Here is an 18,755-nt window from a genome sequence, read left to right on the forward strand (position 1 = left end):
TGCGTTAACGGTTTCTTCCGACGCCTTTCTATCGCTGGCGCCACTCCCGCATGGTGGCTATAACACCTCATGTTCCCGCCTACTTCTGCCCTCGCGGCCCGCCGCTCGCACCCGCCTCCGCACCTGGCGGCTTTTGGCTGCTCGGTGGGGCTGGGTGCCCGCGTCCGCTACTCCCTCAGGGGCGGTGGGAGCGGCTGTGGATTCCCCTGGGCAGGTCTCCGCTAAAGACGCGGCGCTGGGGCATGGTGCTGAAGAAAGAGTCCCGCTCTCCGTGAGAGCCGCCAGCAGCTGTCCTTCTGTGTATGAAAGGACTCCCAGGCGCAGCGTCCTCTTCCCGCCTCCTCCCGGCGGCGGGACCCGAGCGGTCCCGCCTCTGAGGGAGCAGGAGGTGCGGCCTGGGGTTGTGTGGGCTCCCAGCAGAGCTTCTCCTTACCAAGAGATGGCGCTCATGCATTTAGAGCGAGAAACAGAAACGCGAAACGGTGATTTTTTATTTAAACACACTAAACGGGTGATGCTTGTTCCCTGTAAAAGCTTGGTAATGTGAAACACATAAATTACATATTCTTCTACATTCGTTCTCCTAGATATTCACAAGCGTGACTTGACAACGAAACTTCACATTTTTATTTCCTCTTCATTAAATTCCTTATGAAACTTTTGATGGACTCTCAAGTTATATTCCATCTCCCTGGATGAAAGGAATTTTGTGTTTTGATCTGTGGGAGGGTACTTATCCCAGCTATGATCAATCTGTTGGGGTGTTTCGTTTGTTTTTTGTTTTTTTGTTTGTTTGTTTTCTTGTGCAGAAGCAGCATGCTACAGAAGTACCTTTGTAAAGGTTGAGATCAGAGTTACTGATCTGGTGTAGCTGTAATGGAAGTGTGTTAAAAGAGTAATATATTTTTGGGATGTTCTTTGAACTGTCATCAAGAAAATTCATGCCTGATGGCTTGACTGTCTTTATCACAGTGATCCCTGCAGCAGTTCGAAAGTGTGACGATGTGTAAGAGTGGAAACTGCCTCACTTAACTCTCACACCTGTAACTTGATAAGAAGTGACATCAGAGGGCCAGCTACCTTAGCTGACAAGAGTTACTCTCAGTGTTATAAAGCTGGCAGCTGGAAGCAGTTAGAGTTTAATAAATTACCTTTCACTAATGCCCTTATGTTTCTGGATTACTACCTTAGCTTATTACAAAATATGCCCTTCCCTCCCCACCCCCCTGGTGCTATTCTTGCCACTTGTAACTTGGCATCAGAGGTCCTCTGCAGCTCATATCTGTGTGTCTTTTACTCAAGCTTTTATATCTTTGTGAGCTGAGAAGTAATTTTGTGGAGTGAGAAAGCAGAGGGGACTACTTGAGTCATATGGAATGCAGATGAGTTTTATCCCTTCAAATACACTACAGTTTTAGTTAATTATTCAGCTGGCATGAGAAAATAGTAATTAGGGTCATAGAATCATTTTGATTGAAAAAAGACCTTTATGATCATTAGGTCCAATTCTTAACTGACTACCATGTTTGGTGCTAAGCCATGTTTGTCGGCACCGCATCTAAAGGCCATCAACTTCTAATGCTCATGATCTCCCTTAACTGTATGGAGAGACTGAAAGTTCAGTTTGAAATCATTAGGATCTTCTGAGTAAAATAAGAGGAAATACTTGATTTGTTTTAAAAAACACTGCCTGCTGTCAGTGTATCTGGAGAAAAAATGTTTCTTTCTAAAAGTGCTGGTGAGCTCATTTATCATCACAATAGATGTTTTAAAATTCAAATTTATGTTTTCAGTTATAAAGTGTAACTGCCTTTGGTGACTTTTGATATCTGCATACTTTTGTTCTGAAGTGTTTCTTATGCTGGTCATTACCCTTGTTTCAGCTCATGCTGAATCCTCACATAGTGTTCTTTTCTGATGGAAGTTTTTTTACAACACAAAATGAATACTCAAAGGAAAATGTCAGAGATGTTGTTGAAAGGAGGAAACAATCACGAGCGTTTTTTTCATCCTTCCCTAAACCTCTCTTAGGAGATTGAGGTGTTGTTCTAGGAGAGTGCTTTGATGACTGTTTTAGTGGTTTGTAAACCAGGCCTTTCTACAAATCTCCCTGACTCTTTTCAAGAGATACAGGGGAGCAATTATATTTATGCAGAATTTGTGAAATTGTATAACTGAGTTTATAAAGACTTGCTGTCGGGTAAGTGGAATGCTCCTCAGTTATCAATTACTTGAGCCTAGCCTAGCCTTTGTCCTAGCTTTATGAAGGAATGTTTCTGTTACAGATGAATTGAAGGGATTCCAGAATGATGCAGTGTTATGGCAGAGTGGCCCTGCAGTCCTTGTTCTCCAGAGAAGACTGGAAATGCTGGTAATTTTTTATGTGAAGGGTAATAGTTCTGAGAGTTACTTTATAAATTTATGGATAAGCAACATTTGTATAATACACACGAAGGAGTATAGGAGTATATAGTGTATACCATATAATATATAGTATAGGAGTATATAGTGATTAATACTGCACAAAGACAAATGGGATGATGGCCATTTGTAGAATATGGTTTAATATATTCAGGTTTTACTGAAAATATCTCAAGCTTCATCAGTCCTTCTCATGTTTACATCATCATAATACTAATACGAATATTGTTTGGGAGGGAGAGTTTTATGTTTATAGTCTTTGTGAAACAATCAAAATCCCAAATTTCCAGCTGGCACCAAAACAAGTGATTTATCTCTGATATAGTCCAACTATAAATTCTGTAATGCAGAAACACACAGGCAAAAAGTGATGCGCTTTTTCTGCAGTATGTGTGTTCCGTGTGCGATATCTGATGATAAGTTTGTGGTATATATAGCCAACAAATTTTCCAAATTATTACAATTCATAAAGGTATTTTATGAAACCTATAAGGCATACTAGTAATTTTTAATTTGTTCAGTGTTACGAGTACTACTTACTGCATCATGGATATTGTACTATTGGGCTGAGTCCTGCTGTCATCAGCCTAGAACAGGCTTCAATAAGGAAATGGTGTGTGATCCATTGTGGAACTGCCTCGGCAGGAGGAAGTGTAATAGTAAACATTTAAATGAAGCAGCCTTATAAGGAAAAGAAGCTTATGCACGCTGAACAGTTCATAGCCCATGCTCCTGAAGTACTATATACTAATAGTATTGCTTTAAAATAAAATAAATCCAAACCTAAACTTGGAGAGTTCAGGAAATTTCTGACAGATTTTGGCTCTTGGAAGACAAACCATCATGGGAGGCTCTAATCCTGGAAGCATTCAAAGTCAGGTTGACGGAGCCTTGAGCAACTTGAGCTACTTAGTAGGAGGTGGCCCTCCCTGCCCATAGCAGAGGGGTCAGAACTAGTTGATCTTAAATGCCCCTTCCAACCCAAACCATGATTTCTTTAGAGTTGGTCTAGGGGCAGATTTCATTGCTGCTCCTTTGTGTGAGAAAAGTACTTAAAACACATGCTAAATGTTTCTGACTCATATGAGTTTTAAGTAGTAAACATGGACAAATTAACACAGTTTTCTTTTTTTATTTGAGACACTTAGCAAAAATGCTGAAATATCAAACATTTCCTCAGTAGCTACAATATTGCCACTATGTACAAAATATTTGATAAATGTAGTACACATATAAAAATACAGTATGCATTACATATATACAGTACAATGTGCAAAACATATGGCATTCAAACATATGGAATTGATTTTAGGGGTGCAAACAGCAAATACAAAGGCATCATGGTTTCTTATAGAAAGGCAATACATAAACTGACGCCCTGATTGCCATAATTTGCATTTAATAAAGTAGTGCTTAAATGAAGAGGGCCCTAGAGCCAGGTGTCTGTCTTCTTTTCACAAAATGAGATGCTAAGACATAATTACGACTATGAAAATCAGAAGAGAAACACCTACTAGGGGTAGCGTTATGTCTACTGTAAGCAGTACTGTGAAGAAAAATCCTATCTGGAAAAAAGCCTGTGCTATTACTTAATACAAATTTCTCAAACAACAAAACCAGATCTTTACTATTAAATGTCAAAAACAGCTTTGAAAATATCTACATCCTTAATTTTAAAAAAGTATGGACAATACTTTGGGGGATTTGATTTCCTATGCTTCAAAATACAAAGTGCCTCCTTTGGCAATATAAATGGCAATGCTTTGGTTCCCGTTTAAAACTTTATATAATTATAATTTATTTTAGGCTGTCTTTTGAATATCTGAGCTGTATTTATTTATTTAAAAAAATAGGGTGATTATATAGTTATTACCCATTCCATGCTTTTTAGTGAGAATTTGCTCTCATAGCTAGAATGGCTTTTTTGGCTAGATTTCTACAAATATATTTATACACTTTTAACTTAAAAAGTCTTTATATTCAGTACTGGACCCTACAGAGTGATGTAGGTGCCTCTTTTTTTTTGCACTTTATATTTATTCCTAGCAAACTGGTATAAAAGGAATATTTAACATTATTTCAGGTTTTAATGGATGCTTATTATTGGCCATGTATATACGATATGCAACTCCATTCCATGAATCTCAAAACCCATCTGTAGCATGGTCTAGAAATCGACAAAAGGGGATTTAATAGACCACAATATAAAGAGTTGCAACAGAACATATACTAGAGATAAGTGGAAGAATTGTTTTCCAGTTTTAATAGAATTTGCTTTAAGTTTATAATACACTGAGGATGCCATCCAAGTAATTGTTTACATCAGTGAGCTTTACTGTGTTTTGATTACATAATGCCCTTCCAGTTACATGTAGTCTGTGATTGCATTTTCTCTGTCTTGAAAACAGTTCAGCAGCTTGTGCTTGGTTTCCAATTATCATGCCTGCACTTTTCAGGCATCTGAATGTTTCAGATTAAATAACTTAGAATACTGACACTTCTATTTTGATCACCTGCTTCCTTGAACATAACTCCTGTTGGTGAATTTAGAAATACCTTGGAAAGAAATTTCAGTATTAAGTAGTGATTATTTCCAAAAGTTGTGACCTCAGCTTTTTAAAATCTGATTCTGCAAGCTCACAATGCTGGATTAGACTCTAAATTTCCATAGAGAACAACTGACAAATTAATTTTATTCTTGGAGAGAAGACTGTATTTCTGACAATGGTTTCTTAACTATTTATAATAACAAACAAAATTTTGCCTGTAAACTTACTTGCCTTAACTAATGCTGAATGGCACTGAAAGTGTGTAACAAATACGATTTCTGTATTAAACACAGGATGTGGTTCCCCTTGAATAACATTAGCCTTGCAAAACATACATCTGAGCTCTGTCTAAAAGTGTAAACACAAACTTTCAGATTTCACACTGATCAAATAGTATTCTTAATTACTTTGATGGTTCTACTAACAACACATTTGATGTGTTCTCCTAGTATATTTCAGCCGTTAAATGGCAAATTTAGTGCCAGTGCTTTCCTTTGCAACTGTTCTCTTCATGAAAAGTATTCAGTTCTGTACAAACTGCACAGCCATGATTACATTTCTAAGATGTATTGTATTTGTGTTACAAAAAAAGTCATGTAAAACATGCACACACAAAAGTCTAAGCAAAATCTATTTCTGCCATAACAGGCATTTATAACTATGGCAAATATATCACATTTCAGAACAAAGTCTAAAGCAAACCATTATATCTAGGGTTTAATACACAATTCTGAAATGTACAAAAGAGTAATCACACATTCCCTACACTAAAATATTTGTACTTCAGAAAACTAAACTGATCCCTTTATTTTTTTTTTATAATATTATTTTCTGGTTTTTTGCAAATAGACTTTTAGAGTAGAAAGCTATACTGTACTGATAACAACACATCTCAACTGTTTGGGTTTATTTCTGCACATAGATTCCTATGGATTGGTTAACATTCCTACACTGCCAATAAGGATAGTTTTGTAAGCAAGATGACTTTGCCACTTTTAAGCTCTATATACATGCACATCAAAGACGACAGTACAGTTGCTTTAGGGTAATTTGTCTTCAAAATTCATTTACTTGCCTCCTATTTAATCAGAAGGCAGGGTCAAAAAGGGGCAAGTAACCACACATGTGGTATGACGTCTGGTGTATCACACATAATAATTTGACAGTAATGCACAACACTAAATATAATTCAAAATTGTTCCTATCAGACCTAGAGTCCTTAATTCTTATTCTCATAACAGCTGAGGGCACTTGGTATCTCAGAGTATTCGCTCCCAAGATAATGTGATGAAAAGGAATGCAAAAAGTGAAATGTATTTGTTTGGTGTTATTGAAAAGTTCTATACCATCAAAATTTAAGGCAGACAGTCCATTTGTAATATTGTACTCAAGTATTGTAGGCACAGCAATAAGGAAATATGTATTTCAACATAATTTTTTGTTATGAAAATCCTCCAGATTAACACAGATGTTATTCTGTACTTAGTTTCAGATCGAAGTAAATCCTGGTCTGTAAAATTACTGAAGATACATAATGATTTAAAGTGCTGTTAACTGATATGATGCAAACACATGATTAGAGTTTAAATCCTGAATCAATTATATAATCCACATTTTTTATCCAAGGCCAATGAAATTCTGTAACATTACTAAACCACACTGCACTGTATCTGGGGACATAAATTTGGAGTTAATTCCACAACACTTTCTGACAAAAGTTTGTTTGTTTATTTGTTTGTTTTTAAATCTTAACATGATTTTGTTATATTTCCCATTTAAAAAAAATGTGATACAGGTTGCTATATAGTTAAGTTACTTTCTGTTTTCATTATTACTTTGATACTCTTTGATACGTATCATTGTTCTGAGAAGTTAGAAAAAGATTCAGGGCATTCTTCATTACTTCTTACAAAACTTTGTTTTTGAGGGTTGGTGGTGAGGAAGGAATTCTGCAAGGAGGTCAGTTTTCAGACTGGAGAACATCACATTTCCATTGTTCAGGAGTGGGGACTGGTTCCTTTGACCTTAATACAGGAATTGTCTAATCGGAAATAATTCCAATTTTATGTTTGATTATCAGTCTACATAATCTATGGCAACATTTAACAGCTATTACCTGAGACACAACCACAGGATTTCAAAGATTTTTTTTCCCAACTGATTTCATAACACTGACAAAAATCAACTAAGGGCTTTAAAAAAAAATGATAATATTTTCAAGTGCTGTGCTGTGAGGTAAGAGCTTAATTTTTGCTTTTATCTGCTTCATGTATGATATATGCCTTCTAATCACAGAACAGTACATCCTACAGTGCTATTTATGATTCTCACTGAGCTGCTTTTCTATTTAGCTTCCCTGATGTTATGTAGTGGTAGACAAAGCTGTTCAGTAGTGCTTATCAAGAAATGATGGTATTACTGCCCCCTGCAACTCAGTTTGCTCCCACAAACACCTCCTTATTGAGGGCATCAGGACTATTCTTGTAGAGATGTTTGCAGGATCATAGTGCACAACAGCATTAATTCAACTTTTCCACTTCCTCAAACTATTCTAATATGCTGAGATACTTGATTCAATGACCCAACAAATACCCTCAAATACAACGTACATTAGGATATTTATTATTTCCATTATAGTAACCTCTTTTTTGAAGACCACTGTTCCCCTCTGTTCACAAAAATAAGCTATAAAAGTTAAAAGAGTATACAAATAACTGTCTGATATACACATTAAAACCCAGCTATTAAATCCAGAGCATTGCTATAGAAAATTCAGTGTTCTCAATATTACCTGGCATAGCTACAGTGGATTTCTTGCAGTTACACTTAATATCCCTTTGGATGCAGTTATATTCTTCCCTCATGATTAAAGAGTTGGGGAAGAGTTTTAAAAACCACAAAACCAAAATATAAAAACAACTTGAACAAATTAAGAGAATAGATATATGAAATTTCACTGAACCAGCCAGTGTTTCTACTTGCCCTTGCCCTCACAATTCATTTTGAACCTGGCTCAGGCTATCCACAGGAACAATGAAGTGCAGTGATACCTCCCCCTCCCGCAAACATTTGTTCATTATGTCAATACAGACAGTTGAAATCTTACTTTTTCTTCTCTAAGTTTAGCCATGTTGTGCTGCTCATTTTAGTATTGCAAAGTCAGAGACAGCTTCTTTCTTAAACATTTGTGATGCATTTACCTTGGGGTACTTTTAATCAGTGAGTACAATCATGATTTCTTGACTTGTGATGTACAGCTTTCAGAGGGCCCTGATCTGCATTACTGATAGGAGCATAAAGTAATTCACTGTTGTAAACTTGAAAATCAATAAGGAATTAGCTTCAAGCATTTGTTCTTCCATACATTACTGTCTTAATTTATCTGAACTTCAATCAGAATGGTATAATAATGGACCTCTGTTGTACACAGACTTGCAAGTTGTGTTCTCATTGGCTGTAGCTTAATCCCAGTGCAACTGTAGATCTTGTGGATCTAAAAAGTCAGTGGAAAACACGCTGGGGGCAGTGGAACTGAGTGGAGTTAGTCCAGATGAGGAGCTAGGCATTGTAATGTCTAGCCATTCCATATTGTCCAAATTCGTATCAGGAAGATCAAGAGACAGACAGGAATTATTAGTGGTAAACTGTGGGTCACATGTTTCCATGGGTGAATGAGAGTGATCTAAAATGCTAGAGTGATTAAGCAGATCATTCTGCAGGTCTTCAATTAACGAAAATGACTCTCTGTCCTCAGTACTGCTTGTTAGTTGAGGAATTTCATTACCTGATGGTAAAGTTCCATCCAAGAGGGCTTCAAGTTGGTTTTCCAAACTTATAGACAAGCTGGTTGTTGGTTCTAAGGACATAGGAGGAGGGGCCATTTGGATTTGTGGTGGTGGGCGGGATATCACTGTATTCACTGGCATTGTAGTGATGTTGGCTGTTACTGGTCTCATTTTAGAAATGGGAGATGGTTCCTCCTTCATTGGAAGGGAAATCTCTGAAATAAGAAAAACACCACCACTGTTGGATTCAGGAAAGAGAACGACATCTATCCTCAGGCTTACAACTTCCACCCCTTCTTGGCCCACTTTGGGATGCATCCATAGTGAACTTGAACTCAATGGAGTGATTTTGTTGCTCTGGTAATGCTAACATTACATACATGGGACTATGTCAGGTACTCTATGGACAACACAGGATTTTAAAACAAGTTCTAAAGTTCTGCTTTCAGTGATACTTCAGCCAATTACAATACTTATATTGATGAAAAAAGGAATAAATTTCTATATGTTGGCTTTACCTCCTTCATGTTTATAGTGCTTCTGACATGTTTATGGTTGTTCTGACTAATGAGAATAATAATGAAAGCAGCACATTTCCTCATTTATAGAAGAGTACCTGATTCAATTCTCAGTTCCATCCCTGTTCAGTGCTCTGTCCACCTTGGTGAATTAGAGTCTAAGAGATCAACTGATGTGATTAGGATGCATTTATTCCTGATTCTAGAATCTAGAACTACTCTTCTGTCAAGAAGTTCCATGTAAGATAGTAGGCAGTAACAATAAAAGGAAATAAAGCAAAGTAATTTCCAGTTAATTCTTATATACAAATGGAGTAAAAAAAACCAGACAGACCAGAATATGCAAATAAACCCTTCAGCACAGATGATGTTTCTCCCAGCAAAAACTCACATACTTAAAACGTTAAAATGATTGCTTGATAAAGGCAAAGCATTACTAAACAGACCCTCTCATTCTTCAAGTACATTAATAAACAAAACATTTTTCATTGTAGAACTCACATAAGTGCATGTGCCCTGATTGCTTTACTTTGTTCTTTATAGAGATGATTAGGGAACATGTGCATTTTTTATTGCAACTTTGCAAATACAGAGCAGTTGTTACTTTTAAGATCAAATAGGTTTAGTAACATATGACTCAAAGCAAATATTTAAGTAAGCACACCTATGTTTCCTGCATCCTGTGTTTCAGGGGTAGAACTTGAACTTTGAACTACCCATACAATATTTTAATAAAAGTACTGAAAGCATTTTTTAATTTAGCTTGAATTATTCACTGCACAAGTCACATCCCAGTCTATCACTGTATACCGTGTTTTCTTCAGCTGATTTTGCAATTTGTTTTGAAAAAGTGAAAATACTTTCTTTAGAATATAGCTAAAAACTTCTAAGAGCTTACAATCAGTCACTTCTGTTCTGGCATTCACTGCTGTCAAGATCCTTACATGACAGTAGTACAAAACATTAAGTTAATTGAATTGCTTGGCACCAGAACATTTCCCAGTAGTCTAATGGCTTCTTAGTATACAAAGCCTAATTATGCCTGAAAGCTTCCTTCTTTTACTGCAAAGTGTATTATTAGTTCTTTCTGATAGCTCCCTTATTTTAACTGACATGGGAAGTTGTTACTCATTGCATGTATGTAGTTCGTATATACTTCTTCCAGTAATGTATCTTTGAGGTTTATAGACTTGATAATACATGGTTATATTTTATGAAATTTTAGTAGCCACATGTGTTAACTCTTTATTCTATTTAATGTTAATTTCAATATACATTATATGGACTTGCTCAACTTTTCTGATTTTGATAAAGTACGTCTGTGCTAACTTAAGATGTTACTTTAATCACTTGAATGCTGTGTGGATTATTGCAAGGGTCTGCCTGGGCTTTACAGCAAAGCTTCACAGCATGTTTACTTGTGTGTGTTTTGGTAACAGTCTGGATAACTTCTGATCCCTCTCCCTGAAAGAATTATTTCATTCCTTTGATTATATCACTGAGGTTTTACTATGCGGTTTTAAATACCTACATCACACATATGTCAATTAGTTTACCTCCACTTTTGATGAGAATATCAAAAAGATCATCCATCTGCTGACTGTGTGCACTGGACATCTGTAATGCATGAAAAAAGGGTTATTCTTGTTCATGTGGTATTTTTTCTGAGCTGCTTGACTCTAGTTTCTCTGAGTAGTACATTAGCACTAAACTATAACCAAGACTTAAAATTTTTCATTTGAAACTGTCAATCTAGAAAACAGAAATAGTTTGGGCAGACACTTGTAATCTCTGTGGTCAGTTTTGGTACAAAGAAACAAGGAAAAAATCTGAAAAGCATGACAAAGATTTCCTGAAGAGAATCCAGAAGAGAGAGGCATAAAAATAGGGATAAGGAGTAGTACCTTTTGTATTAGGATTAAGTATCTGAAATAGCTACAAGACTTTGTATTTTGGGGGGTGCACCCTGAACTGCTTTCTCTCAGAGGTACCCTGTAAAAGGTATTTTGTTAGGTATGTTGGTTTTTTAAAAAAATTTGTAGACTGGTGTTCTTTTCTTTTTTAAAGTGGGGAAAAGCTTTCATCAGCTGCCTGTTTTAAACAGCCATCTCCTAACCCTAAGCAAAAGGTAACACCCCCCCCCAAACCCATTCTTTCAAAAATGGTGTAGGAAAAGTGAAGACTTATAATGGTCTCAAAACTAAAACAGTGGTTTAGAACATTGGTTATGCTCTAGAGATTAGAAGTAATTTGTCATCAAGAGATCTAGCTCCTGAAAAGACATCAGTGGGGAGGCATTTTGCTAATGGTAGTGACATTTCACGCAAGAAGACCTGTGTGCCTTCGCTAGGAGGATGTCTCACACAGGCCAAGAACATATGAAAGGGCATTAGATACCCATGCTTCTGCATGAGTGTCTGCCACCACAAAATCAGTAATCAGTACTAAGTTTCTCCAAGGTTTCATCTTCTCAGATATTTTGGAGGTGCATGAGGTTAGGGATGCCCATTAGTTTTCTTTGCAACTTTCCTCCAACATGAAGGGTACCATAAACTGACAAAGCACTCTGTGGGATTATTCATCAAGCTCACTTAAATCCAGACTCTTCAAGCAAGCACCTATGTTCATATATATATATGTATATATACATATACATATGTATATATTTGCTAAGTGTGTGTAAGTAGACTCACACATTCTCCTCAAGTTACTAATTTTGGAAAATACTCGTATAATTTTCTTTTTTAGTCGGAAGTTTGGGTATGAGCTCTCGTTGAAATAAGTCAGTTAAAGGCTAATTATAGTTTAACAGCTATAACAGCATTATCTCAAATTACATATACCACTAATTGGATACTATGTTACTTTAATAAAAAGAATCATAAAACAGGGGTCCTGTTTTATATTAAACACAATTATGAAAATATTAACAGGGTATATTAGAAAATATTGGTGCCAAACAAAAGACTAGAATAAGAACTGGCTTTGGTAATTCTTAAAAAAAAAAAAAAGAAAAAGAAGAAGTTTTTCATAAACAAGAGAAAATAACTACCTCTCGGTGTGATGTCTGAACATTGCGAGTCTGTTTTATGGCCTCTTCATAACGAGGAGGATCTTTTGTCTTGGATACTGTGTTGTTGAACAGAGGCTGTTGGACAATATAAGGCTGTGCTTGAGATGGAGAGCCAGGCTGCATGAATAACAAAATAGACACTAAACAACACATTTAAGTGAATTCTATATGTATCCAGTTTTAAAGATAGTCCTACTTTGTTATATCAATCTACATATTCACAACTAACAATAGCATAGGTAATCAGAGGGATAAAGGAATAGTTTCTTTCTCATACTTACATACATGCATTACTAAAATCTACAGAACATTCTTCCTCCTTGATGAAGTATGTACATAGTCGTATTACTTAAGCATAATAATACACAACTGACCTTTATGGAACATTGTTGGGCTAGCCTTACCTTATTAGGAGTAGCAGGTCCATTCTGCACAGAAGAGACCTGATTACCACCAGTGTGAATCTTAGAATTTGATGTTTTATTAATAAAAGACTGGGAAGGGGTTGTAACTGCTGCAGTCTGATAGGAAAATACTGTATTTGATGTGGCAGGTGGAAAAACCTGTAAAGGATTAATATATCAGGCTTAGGTTTTGGCTTTTAAAATAATAACAACACTGGGTTAATAACATTAATCAAGTTTAAGACTTTTTTTAAAAATAGTTGTTTGCTTCAATTCCGTATTAAGGGAATGTTACTTGTACTGATTTTTCACTCCAGTGGAATAACTTGTAAATCTAGAACAGTTACTCTTTGAAAGAAACGGTGCTGTCATGTACTTTCACTCATCACTGATAACTAAAAATATCTTCCTGCAGTGTTCCAGGAAGCATGATGAAAGTGTAATGCATTTTTTCTGAAATACATTCAGAAGAGTATGGAACAGTTTCATGCAGTATGCATTATTTCCCCACCTAGTGGACAGTCAATAAAATAAACATTTCTGGCCTGATACAAACTAATATATGTCTACACTTGTCATATGCTGCCTGGGTTTAGGCAGAATGGTTTGGTTTGTGCCACAGAATTCTAATTTCTTTTAACTACAGTTATCTATGATTAGAGATGAAGAGGCAAAATACATAAATGATGAACTTGGATATCAACTGTAAATTTGGTTACTGGTATATACAATTTTTATTTCTTCAACTGATGGTCCATACACTCATTTCAAGTAGTATCCTACTTCTCATATTTCTAAGCTAAAGGGAGAGGAAGAGGAGCTATGAATGTACGAGTGTGTAAGACTGTTCTTGAAAATTCTGTATCACTCCCAGATACCTTTATGACAAAGGTGTGATAAGTCTTAAGATTGCAGCTGGAGATAAAGATAGGATAAGCTTTGTAGAGTACAGTCTGGATACAAAATTAAGTCTGCTGTGAGAGGGTTTAATACAATTTTTGTTTGCCACCTGGATCACCTGTGTGAAAACTGTTGTATTTTCTGCCTGTCTGCCACCAAGGTGAAAGGCTGTGGAGGTATCTCCTCGTTACTGAATGAACTGAAGGAAAAGGGCCATGTGGAGGGCAGAATGTGAAGAGATGTCTCAAGCGTGTAGGAGTAAATAGATGGAATAATCAGCTGGTTTGCAAAAAAATCTAAGCTACCAGAGAAAGCCTAGATGGACTCAAGGAAAACTTGTTCTAGAAAACAACTATTTATGGAGGTGATCACTACAGTACTAAGACCAACTTCATGAGGAAGTGTTACATTAGTAAGTAGTGTTGCTCACAGTTCCTCATCTCAGTTTGCCTGCTGAAATACCCATGCCCAAAGACTGTCCTGACCTATTGTATCACCTCAGCACTTTGCTTTCTGATATAAAAAACTAATGCAGTTACGTTGCCTAGTTTCCTATGTAAAAGATGGCAGTAGGTGTGTGAGGAAAAAGAGGTAGGATAGGCAGGCTGGCAAGCTCCAGGACAGCCAGATGCAGACTGGACTCTGATGAGAGCTATGTGGTCTCCATCACAACTGATCTGAATAGGTTAAAAAAACCCAGAGGGTACAATTCTTTATCTCCTGCAATCATTTGAAGGAACCTCTAGATAGCAGAAGCAGCAAACTGCTAGTTTCTGGCACAAGTATATGTCTCAGGATGACTGGAAAATTTCTACATGGAAACTGTCAAATTAGCAAGGTAAGATTAGCCCCTGAACAAATCCCAGAGAACTAGGATGAAATCTGTTTTTTGCATATATGTCAGTTTTGACTTCTACAGAATAACCTCAATGCCCATGAAATTAAACAGATTGAACAAGCAGTCTGAAGAGCGATGATGTTCGTTTAGCTGTCTTCCCCTTTATTAGCCAGATGTCTAGAGAATGGCAGAGCATAATCATACATCTTTTAAGATTAATTCTTAACTGCAAAAGCAGAAGCAGATTAAAGGACACTGCACAGGTAGAAGCCCCAAATTATATTACAGCATGGGTTTTATGATGCACTTTTATAAATTGAAATGAAAACTTTGAAGGCTGAGATATTTTGTAACAGTTACATAACATACTGCAAAAATTACCTTCTGCAAAAATTACCTTATTCATCTTTAGATTTGTTTTTTCCGAATTACCCTTTCCCTTGGGGTGGGCTGAAAAACCTTGTCCTATGTGATAGGGGCTTTAGAGTAAATGGCACTGACAAGGAAGTAATGAATGTCCAAAACCAGTCTGAGTTCCTAATAATAGAGGTCAGCCTGAAAGAGGTTCAAAGGAGGAGAAAACCTTTTCTTTTGCGATGACTGGTGCTGATGGGTTGATTTCAGTTACTATATGAACATGACTGGATTGGCACTCAGCTGTGCATCCAGCTGATGAACATCTGCTTTGGAATGAGAAATTTCAGAACTGCTTGTTTTGAGAAAGGGAGGAATAGAGAGATCTCTCTCTGAATCATTCCCTGCATTCCTCAGGAAGAGAGATGTAAATATGGTGAAGTTCTGACTTGCTGGAATTGCTGTCCTCAGTATCTGAGTCCATAGCTTGCTTTGTAAGTAAGGATGAAATCAACGAGGAAATCAGGAGAACTAAAAGGAACTCCTACAAAGAAATATATATCTGAAGCCATGGGTAAAAAGCTTTATCTTAAGAGACAATCTTCCATTTTGAGTTGGTGGCAAGTGAAACTGACTGGAATACCTGGCTTACCACTTGCTTGTACCAATCATGAGGAAGAACATAGTGGTGCCATAAGAGTGCCATTAAGAAAAGAATATTTTAGCCTTATGTATTCATTTGCAATGAAAAACTCCAGTCCTGCATGGACTAAAATCTTGGAAAGAGGAGTTACAAGGTCGTTGTATCATACAGAAAAACATAGAACAGAGATGTTAGGTGACCTGGTAATTTTTATTTGTGGCAGATGACACATAAAATATTCTAAAAGCCTAGAATTAGATTACACAACTATTTATCTTGATGTTTACTGCTATCCACAAACCTTTCTGATCTGTTGGGTCTGACCAAGTGCATGCTGCGTGATGGTATTTGGTTTTGATTGTGGAGTATGCATCTGAGGTGCTGTCTGGACCAGGCCAGAGGAAGAAATAGGAGCAGGTATTTGTGATGGGGTCTGTATTCCAGCTTGTGATTGAGCCTAAAGGATGAAGATAAAATATTTGCATTATTTGTATCTCACAGTAAATTATATCATGTAAAAATCTAATGCAGAATAGCAATAGTATGTATACTGGGAAGGATGATTGTCAACTGTGTATAGGAGACAAAATTTTCACTCTGGTACTGGTGCATTCCTAGCTAAAAGCTGTTCATTATTTTGCCATCAGAGTTTAGGAAAGCTAAACTGGAGAGGGTCCAGTGGAGACCAACGAAAATAGTAAGAGATCAAGCAAGCGTAATCAGTAAGAAAGGAGTGTAAGAACTGGGTTTGAGTAACCGGAAAGAGAAAACTGATGATGCAAGAAAAAGGTTGTTTTTAATAAGATCACAGAAGTTTCTAATGGCTGCTGAAATGCAAGAAGCTTGTCTAACTTCAGGAAAGACCTTTTCAGCTAACAGTTAAGAAAACTTTATGCAGTATTAGTGAAGTGAAATACTAAACAAGCTGCTTAAGGTTGTTACAGAATTCTAGAATGCTTTTAGAAAAATTTAGACAAAAATCTGTCTGGGTACATAGCTATCAGGAATAGCTCTTGTACTGCAGACTGTGGAGCCCAGAATTTTACAGCCCTCTAAGTATGGAGATATGTGATGCTACCTATGCTAGCACCAAAGCCTAGTCCCACAGTGTGCCACCACAGCCAAGTATATACTGGAGCTGAAAGAATGCTCTGCTGGCACAATAACCATGTGGGTGGCAGAAGGGTTTCATCTAGCTATGTCTCAGTAATGCCACTGGGAAATATATGCTTAGTTCTACATTTCAGCTTGGTCAGATTATTCTTATACCTCCTAATATATAACCTATCTTGGTTTATTACGTAGTTATTCACTGTGATACTACCTATAATCAGACTAGAAAGAATAATTGTGTAATGATGGTTTTTTTTTTTATATCTCCACTGGAGTTCTATAACCTAGCATTCACAAGTTTTTCACCACACAGGAAAGCTCAAATACATGTTTTGAAGACAGGTATACCTCAAAATACAATTTTGAGTTAATGAAATGGTGGTTTATGCTGATATAAATCAAAGGCAACTGGGCATGGAAGCAGTATATGGTAAGACAATTTCTTTTTAGAAACAAAAAGTTGCAAAGAAAGCAAGCACTAGAAGTTGTTTTTCTGCTCTTCTCCCCAAAGCAGAAACAAGCTAAGGCTGATCTGCAAGTTAATGTTACAATCAGCACATTTAACTGTTTATACTGAACTATGCAAATAGTGCCATGCAGTTTACATAGTGAAAAAATAAAAACACCCTTACCTGCAACTTTATATTTCCAACGGGTAGCTGCACTGCAGTAGTAGAATTCGGTCCCTGGATAGACAGTGGAAGAAGCAGCTGTGCAGTTCCTTGGGTAGTTAACAGAGCTTGAGGCTGAGCCACAACTGCAGTTTGCGGCTGCCTCGGTGGATTAACATAAAACTGAGAAATGGCATTCTGAGGTTCAACTTTGGCTACAGGTATCTCCTGCTTGATAACAACTGCCTTTTTGGCAACTGGATTCTGGCCACTAGTATATACCGATTGTCCTAAGGAGTGACTAGCTACAGGTACAGGTTGACTTGTACTAGAGCAGTCAGTAAGAGTATTTTCATCTTTGACAGCAGCACTGAATTGCTTCTGTTCCAAAGCAGCTGAGTTACCAGAAGTTTGAGACTGTTGATGTTGTCCCCGTTTTTCAACCTCAAGTTGCATTTTCAATACTTCAACAAGTTTTTGCTCTTGTTCCAGTTTCCTTTTGAGCTCTTCAATCTGCTTTTCCTTTTCTTGAAGTTTGCGGTCCTTTTCTGCTACGTCAAACTCCATGGCTGAGATGCTTCCACTACTGCGATTCTGATTATCATCACTCACGTTTGCTCTTAGCGGTGATGTACTTAAGAACTGGGATGGTGACATCATGGTCATCATTTCTGTGAAAGTATCTGCCATACTAGTATCATCTGTGCTTAAACTAGACTGTTCTGAAGGAGAGGGAGATATAGGCAAAGGAGAGCTAATATTTTCAGTATTTACTGTTTTGCAGCCAGGTCCAGTAGATGGTTTCTCTGCAGGAAAGCTGGATATTGTATTAGCCACTGGTTTGTTTAATGTTGCAACAGGAAATGCCACAGCCACTTCCCCAGTGTTACCTGTGGCCCCAGTAGAAGTGGTCACTGTAACAGAGCTTGTAGTAGCAACCCCATTGTTATTAAGGTCTTGATAGGGTTTCAGACGCTCAATGAGATCTGTTTTTGTTCCAGACACTGGTAGTCCCCTCAATTTCAACTCCATTTTAAGCTCTGCTACCTGAAATAAATCATAATAGTTAAAAAAAATAGAACTTATTTATATACATGCTACTTCATTATATTTTAATAAGAAAAAATATTTTTTCATCACATTTGCTAATTATTACACCTCTGCATTCTGACCGCATGCATGATCCCTGTGTATTTCCATGACCTGCTACTTACTTTCACTGTTTGACTAAGACCTTATCAGTTTTGGGTTGTTGTACAATGAATAGTAGCAAAGTTATGCTGATTTTTTTATAAATATTAATAACAGGAAAATGATCATCCAGCTCCAATTCTGGGCTAAAAACTTTGGAAGCAAGTCTGTAGACCACAGCAGCAGTGCAGATAAAAGCAATGAAGGATACCATGCTGAATCACTTTCTCACACCATCACAACAAACAGATCTGTTTCCAAGAAATATTATCAGGTCATTTGGGTAATTCAACAGACCCATCAACCACAACCTCTCTCTAATTAGGAATTGGACAGTTACAGCTGAGTGTCACCT

General features: G+C 37.0%; 1 protein-coding gene across 2 annotated transcripts in view; it reads right to left on the minus strand.

Annotated features, from left to right (window-relative positions):
- Positions 1–7,710: 7,710 nt before the first annotated feature.
- The window catches only part of MRTFB (myocardin related transcription factor B), a 50,310-nt gene continuing 39,265 nt past the window's right edge, over positions 7,711–18,755 (minus strand). For both annotated transcript variants that reach the window (XM_054391353.1, XM_054391354.1), the window contains exons 10-15: positions 17,231–18,256; positions 15,787–15,942; positions 12,751–12,909; positions 12,326–12,463; positions 10,830–10,890; positions 7,711–8,970 (exon numbers count right to left, since the gene is read on the minus strand). In XM_054391353.1, the coding sequence (XP_054247328.1) occupies positions 8,432–8,970; positions 10,830–10,890; positions 12,326–12,463; positions 12,751–12,909; positions 15,787–15,942; positions 17,231–18,256 (2,079 nt within the window). In that variant the 3' untranslated portion in view covers positions 7,711–8,431. The remainder of the gene's footprint in view (positions 8,971–10,829; positions 10,891–12,325; positions 12,464–12,750; positions 12,910–15,786; positions 15,943–17,230; positions 18,257–18,755) is intronic.

This window comes from Indicator indicator, chromosome 22 (assembly GCF_027791375.1).
Source record: "Indicator indicator isolate 239-I01 chromosome 22, UM_Iind_1.1, whole genome shotgun sequence".
Taxonomy (NCBI): domain Eukaryota; kingdom Metazoa; phylum Chordata; class Aves; order Piciformes; family Indicatoridae; genus Indicator; species Indicator indicator.